At 37.0% G+C, this 7,721-nt stretch overlaps 1 protein-coding gene across 1 annotated transcript; it reads right to left on the bottom strand.

Annotated features, from left to right (window-relative positions):
• Window positions 1-651: 651 nt before the first annotated feature.
• On the bottom strand, window positions 652-6,611 carry LOC108734879 (insulin receptor substrate 1). Its single transcript, XM_018466595.2, has 3 exons — window positions 6,462-6,611; window positions 6,046-6,197; window positions 652-5,985 (listed from the first exon to the last, which is right to left on the bottom strand). The coding sequence occupies exons 1-3, from the start codon at window positions 6,551-6,553 to the stop codon at window positions 3,299-3,301; spliced, it is 2,931 nt and encodes a 976-aa protein (XP_018322097.1). The 5' UTR covers window positions 6,554-6,611; the 3' UTR covers window positions 652-3,298.
• Between the last annotated feature and the right edge of the window lie 1,110 nt (window positions 6,612-7,721).

The raw sequence follows: 7,721 nt of genomic DNA on the forward strand, positions 1-7,721 counted from the left end.
AATGATAACTGATGATAAAGATTAACCAATAGATGATATAAGGAGCTCCCGCTAGCTTCATTTTTGCCAACAAATTATTATTTATGATATTTTTAACCATTTTTTCGGTCAATGTGGACCCATGTATAGGAACCAAAATCGAACCTTTTGTAGAAATTTTTTGATTAATTTATCAATAAATGATAACTGATATCAAAGATTAATCAATAATTGATCTAAATACGTATGCATTTGCTTTATTTTTATTAAATAAGACAATTTGCCGCCTAAAATATAGTGTTATTATTATTGAAACTTTAGTAGCTCTTGGTAAACATCTGTATTTTAGTGAACTAAATATATTCGACTATCGGCCATGAGATGTCGCTCCAGGTTCGAGGCATACGAGGGACATCCTGTAATTTTTAACTGAAATATAAAGAACAATCGCAAAGTTTTGACATAAAATGTTTTTCTCAAAATTAATTTACTGTACTAATTTTGTTTTTAGGTCACATTGAAATATTAATACTGATTCTATTAATTTTTATATTAGTGCATTTCAAGAAATTAACATTATTAAAGATGAAAATTGCAAAATTTAAATATTATTGTATGTAGAACTGTTTAGCGTGTTCGAATAGGAATTAATCGTAAAATAATACCACAATGTACATGTATTTCTCACAACTTTAATGGCAGTTTAGATATTAATGGAAACTAGTACAATTATATACATTTACTTAAAGCACAAACTGCATAAATAGAAACTTTACAGAAAAATGATCTAAATATTTCCTATGACGCATGCATGGGAATTAACTATGATGAAACTGCATCATTTAAACTAATGAACTTGCGTTTCACAATGAGTAATCATCAATATATCGACTACAATTGTTGAAAGCTTTGCTAATTTTGAGACACAAAAACAACGTTCCTCTTTTACAATGAGGTTTTCACATATAAGTATGTAGTAGATATCGAAATGCATTTGAAACGTTTTTTAGGCCGGAAAATTTTTTCAAACATTCTCGTTTCGTATATTTTTACTTTATAAAAAAGGCACAATGTAAAACAGAAACTATTGAGACTGACTGACTAGGCACATATCTGAAATCTGCCTAATGTGAAAATACTTTTATAATCTGATTCTCTACCAAAAATATAACGTTTTTTTTTTCTCAGTACAAGGGATCCAAAATATTGTTTTTCTTATCGAACTACTTATCGATATTCCTGATACAAGCGAATCACAAACAGGTTGAAATATGCAATTAAAAGGGAAAAAATAAGAAATAAATTGGAACATGGAATGTAAATACATATTAATATTTTACTTGTATAAAAATCAAATTGCCAGACCTTTGTATTTAGTAGCAAATGCAAATAAATTCAACCTATGTGATTTCGACTTGTCTCAAAAATGCCAAGTGTTGCATTTGTAGATATCATATTTCAGTTGTTTCAAAATAATCCGAGACATTACAATTATAGAAAACCATTTGGAAATTTAAAATAACAAAATGACCACAATGATACAGGTGACACCTTAGAACTGTTAGAAAAAAATAGTAGTGATAAATACTTTAAAAATACATTCATAGATACTTTTACAACTCTGTCTAAAAATTATAGGAACTTGTATTTTAAACACCCTGATATAGATTGTAATTCCTACATATCTAAGGACTTAAAACAATCAAGACATATTTAGTCAATTCTGTCCATCAGAATATATTATTATAACATATTAAATTTAATTATTATAGGAGACGAAAAGACAATTTTTTTAAAAGAAATTAATTTTTGAAGAAAGCCGAACAAATTTAGCAATCAATAAATGAATGAAATTAATAAAATGCAAAAAAAAAGGAAATACTTGTTCGTAGTTTATTTTGGCGCCATCTGTATTAGAAAAATGTTACTGTATATTTAAGGGTTGAACGTTACGTTTAGGTAGAGCGCTACTCAAAGGAGTGAAAGGGATGATCGATTAGTAGTAAGTAGTTGGTGTTTTTTTTTGCATATAAACTGACTTACTACATAAAAGAATTATGTCTTGGCTGTTAATGTAATATGATTTTCATTTGATATAAGGTACACCTGTATCGCAATGTTAGGAAAAATAAAATACTTTATAAACTCATTCACATCTCAAAATATGTTATTGTTGCAACGCAACTGCAACGAAATTGTTTAAGTACTTATCATTCAGGCACCTAAGACTAAAATAAATAGGAAAATGATCGCTAATATATTATGTCCCCTTTCTGTCGAGGAAACGGTGAGTTTACAAAGTATTTCTGTTACAATACTTCCGTCTTAAAGTTTTCACGAATCCTACGCACTATATTAAAATAAATAATAGTATGCAAGGCAGATAAATACACTGTAATTGTAGTAATAGTAGTAGTAGTAGTAGTAGTAGCAGTAACACTTATAAGAAGATTAAGGTAGTAATTTTAATCGTAGTAATAAATTTTATAGTAAGTAGTGATGTAAAATCCTATGGATATATGCTACGATAAAAAACCACATGCATTCAGTCTGAATCAAGTCAACGATAAAAATAAACAATAAAGTCACGACAACTATGTTTTACAATGTTCGTTATACATTCATACGACTTAATTATCTAGGGCCCTTCTATTTCTCTACGTTTAGGATTCTTCGAATGAAATAGAAGAGTGCTTTGTTTCTTTCAAGCCTACTGGGGTTACATAATTTCCTTTACTTTATAACGTAAGCAAAATTTTGTCCCTTTTAAATTAACTAATAGTAGAATTTACTAAAAGTAATCGAGGTGGCTTTCGTTTTTTTTTAACAGTAAGATACACATTTGTAGCAATATTGTTAATAACAAATTACAAAAAATTACGAAATCGAAAAGATTACACCACCTCGCACAAAATAACGTCCACTTTATTCGACGTGACGCGACAAATTCCCCTGCGTCTAAGAAGCTTTTGCGTTACGCCATCTGTTATACAAAAGTACTACGAACTTAAAAGATGAGTGATATGTAACGTTTGCAGGGGAAGTATCGATCCGACAATCGATCATCCTAACTGATTATTATATTAACATTATATACTTTTACCTAACAAAACGGACTACATCTGCGCAACAACAGAAATTTTACTAGCTCGACTATTATATAGTTAACAACATAATATTAAATCTTGAGTAAATCCATTCTAGAAGATATGCGCTCTTGCGTTTTATATCGCGTAAACGTGGTACATGTAATGGGTAGTCCGGATACAGAATATTACCTAACGCTACATCATTACCTATAACCGAGGTGGGGTGTCAGTCAATGTTTCACTTTTGCATTCGTAGGCAGGTTGTTCTGTTTCAGTCCCTCACTCTTGACAAAGTCGATCTCTGCATACAAGAAACCGCTTCCATCTGCGACAACATTGCCGCAACTTGTTTCACTGAAGGCATGATTTTTGAGAAATCGCGGACTAGAACACCCACTTTCGTCATCGGGGGCGGTAACCAAGTCCAGAGTGGCATAATGTAACTGGCCATCAAGTGATGTCCGAATTTGATCAGAACTGCTAACTGACGGCGGCCTAGAACCAACAAGAGTCGAGGTTGTAGATCCGGTTTCACTCGACGTTGAACTGGGTCTTGAATTCGGTCTGGACTTGTCATCGATTACAGAAAATGCTCGATCATTTTCTATAACAGAGTTGGGTCGGGAATTTCTGGGGGTTGTCGAACTTGAGATTCCCATATTTTCTGGGGGTTTTAGTGGAGCTACGTCTCCAGGCTTAGGAGAAACGGACTCCACATTGCTTTCATCCCTGGGCTCTGTTATTGGGCGAAAACATCGATTTCCCGTCATGCTCAAGTCTAATGAAGATATTTGAGGGGTTAAGGAAGAAGGACTAGATAATTTGGTAACGACCTTCCTGTCGTTTTGCTGTGAGATTTCAGATGCCCCCGGCTTCATAACAGCGTAATTTGATACGTTATCACTCATTGGTCGTTCCTTTTCTTTGGAATTTTGAGCTGGATTATAGTTTACATAATCCGACTCCTTAGAATTAGAGTTATTCGTTCGACATTTTTCAAAGTCCATAATAGTGTAGTCATCTTTGGAACAAAATGCTCCTTTAGAGACGGGATTGTATTTGATATTTATTATAGCGCTTGGAAGTTTGATAATTCCTTGAGTTTCAGGTGTTCTTGTTGAAGAGTATGGTTTAATGGGAGAGCTGGGACTGTTGAGGCTAATGGGAAATATAGTTGAGGAACTTGAAGGTGTAGTGAGACTGGAACTTGAACTATCTTTCGAGTCCTTATGATTATTCTTTTTTACCCGTTGTCTTGGAAGACTGGGATATGACCCTGAGCTGCTACTGAACAAAGGAAGGTGCATTTTTGGTGGAGTGCCGGTTGAATGCTTCCTTCCGATATGAAGGGAAGAGTAAACCGGACTGATGGAACTCGAATTTTTAGGATACTGATACTGAGACGATGCAGTTGAAGGTTGAATAGAGATAGGTTGCGATTTTTTGCTCTCTTTTTTACTGCCCCTTTTCTCTTTCCTTTTTGACGAACCAGACATGTCACTGTAATCTCCATTGTCTAATGTAACTTTGGCACTGTCTAGACTAGATTGCCGTTGATGAGCGTTTTGTTTGCCGATTGACATTTCAACGTAACCATCAGTGTTCATTGGAGATGGTTTAGATTCGGATCTTGTATGAGGACAATTATGGAAACCCATGTCCATCGAAAGACCGCTAGAACTCGAAGGAGAACCACTGAGATTTTTCGGTGATCCACTGAAGAATGGTCTTGGCTTATTTTGGAAATTCATCTCCATATAATCCGACTGAGACCAAGAAAATGACGGTCGCAAATCAGTCTGCGCAAGGACATGCTTATTATTTTTCCTTGGATCCATATCAACATACTCTTCATTCGCCGATTTGGCATTAGTAGATGACGCAGACATATGCGTGTAATCGTTGTTTGATAGCAATCTAGGCGGAGATGAACCTGTTTGCATATCGACATAAGGCGACTCGTCAGGTGGTCGTAAGTTTTCATGTAGTCGTAAACCATCCGGCAAGGCAGGTTTCATTTCGACATAACCTTCTGGAGTAGCCTTATTTGTACTACCGGCAGACATGTCAACGTAAGCATTCTTACTCGGCTTAGAGAAATCCATTTCCATCAGATCATCCATTGGGTCGTCTCCATTGTGAAGTCTCGAGTTAGATAACAACGGAGCACTCGAAGATTTTGGTTTGGGGTGAATGTGGTGTCCATGAGGAGGAAGTACTCTGTTGTAAGTCTTCTTGGTTTTTGATCCCACGCTAAATGCGCGTACACGGGAGTCGGGAATGCTCCCAATCTCTCCAGCAGTCTTCTTCCTCACTTCTAGTCGCGAACCAACCGAATACGTTCGCATAGGTCTATCCACTGAGCTAGTCTCCTCTTCAGATGGGGTGAAATAAGCGCTCACTTTTTCGAGAGGATACTCGATAAACCTCATGTCTGTTGAAGGAGTTCCAGAAGTTATGCTGCTCATGCTTTCTGAAGGGGATGTTCTATTATTTCTTCCCTTCGGACTCATATCAACGTATCCATCGTCGGAACTTATGGGAGCCATGGGAACATAGCCGCTCGGACTTGACCTCTGCATGCCATACGAACACTCGACGCAATCTTCTTCCGCAATAGCTTCGTCTGGAGTAACCGAATGACCATATCGGCTACAAATTCCATCTATTTCGGGAAAGTGTTCGGTGTCGTCAATACTTAACGAGGAACCAGCCGAATCAGTGGAACATGCACCAGAAGGTGGACTAAGAGGACTTCCTGCCGGTGGACTGTACGAAATATCGCGACCATAGAATGATTGCGGACGATGAGGGCCATGGTATGGTCTCTGCTGAGGCCAAGGGTATACTTGATGATTCCCTTCGCTTGATGTGCGAGGCCTAGAGGGCATGCTATCACAACGTTCACGTATTCCTCCTGCGCCAAAAACATAAAGATATTGATCTGAAAGTAACCGATGTTTAATAAGAAACATACCAGCATTAGAACTGGGGATATTATGGTGTTTTATAGATCCAGGTGTTGTCTGCCTTCTAGTTATTGATTTAGACGATTCTGTGGCAGAACTAGACCTGTTACGGCTTTTAGGCCCAAGTTCCTCCTTGCTGTTGCTACTGGTAGTCATAGAGCTAGAAATAAAAATGTTCGTTTATTTGAGAGTAATCTCAAATTCACATAATAAGATAGTTTTGGGTAACGTCCAACCGCATCAACAAATATTTTATTCAATGTGTGTATGTAATAAATAAGACGACATCAATGTACAATCTCTCAGGTTGTTTGCATGATACTAAAATTATAATGCATGACTATTAATTTGAATGGCGATTTTCATTCTACTTGACTTCGATTACACACTAGATACGTGCACAATTAAACAAACTGCTACGTACTGGTAAACTGTCTGATGGATATTTTGGGCTATATTTGCGTCTTCCGTTTCCATCCACAATTCACCGGCTCCAATGCTACTCGAGCGTCCCATCTGGAACAAATATAAAATTTATAATATAACGACTTATGGATATAACAATTATAACAATTAGTTTAAAAAAATGCTTTTCAACGGTAGATAAAATACATATCAACCACTTACACTAATACAGATTCTATAAAATATCAATCCAGTATTTTTAACAAAAAAATACACCCAGCTAGAAATATTTTTTATTTTTAAGGGGTCGCGTTACAATAAAGGCTAAAAAACTGTTTTTAACCGTACACTACAGTAAAATATAGCTTAATAATAATAATAGCTTATAACAATTATATTGTACAACCCTGCTTGCACTCCCCTACAAATATAGAACTGACACGAGAACGAAATGTCAACACTACATATTCCTATGTCATTGCTCGTCGAATGGAGTCACGAAAGTCTCTTAGTACCGTCATTATATAAAATTCTTCCCTACTGTTAACTACTTCCACGAAGCCTGGATCTGCTCCTTCTGCTGCCGTAACAATGTCACCGCTGAATGGAAGACAGAAGACAAAATGGACGGCGCCCCCTCCTACGCAAACTGCAATACCTATCGCAACTGCCCCAATGTTACACGGAGAACCGTAGCCCCTAAGAAAACCACCACTCCTACCAACACCCCGGCTACTTTAATAAGTGTTCAGTCAACCCCTGCCCTCCCAAAATCCTATGCCAGGACGAGGACAGCAGCCCCCTTCTTCCATCTGTTTAGTGCTAGGTGCAATTCCAAACCTAAAGCAGAAACATCAGGTCATCGTCCAATCCATGGTAGCCAGCACAGTCGCCGAATAGTCACCTGGAATTCTCAAAGCATTACAGGCAAACTGACTGAACTCGAACATTTCCTGGGGGAGAAGTTAGTCAGTGTGGCTTGCACCAGCGAAACCCACTTCCTATCATATAAAGTCAACCACTTCGTATCAAAGAAAACACGTCTCCTGAGGGTACCGACTTCCTAACAGAAAAAGCATTTCCTTTTTGCCAATGCTCTCAATTTCAATCTCACAACTGAAGCCTTCCCAGATCCCACGCACCTCCCTGACATCCTTCACATCTTTATCACCAAAAACGCCACTCCCTCCGCCGATCTTACCGCTCTCGACGCACTAAGCTCCAACCACCTAATTGAAGTCGGCCCCCAATTGACAACTCTCCAAATCTAACAACTTCG

The sequence above is a fragment of the Agrilus planipennis genome, unplaced genomic scaffold, assembly GCF_000699045.2.
Source record: "Agrilus planipennis isolate EAB-ADULT unplaced genomic scaffold, Apla_2.0 scaffold5, whole genome shotgun sequence".
Classification (NCBI taxonomy): Eukaryota; Metazoa; Arthropoda; class Insecta; order Coleoptera; family Buprestidae; genus Agrilus; species Agrilus planipennis.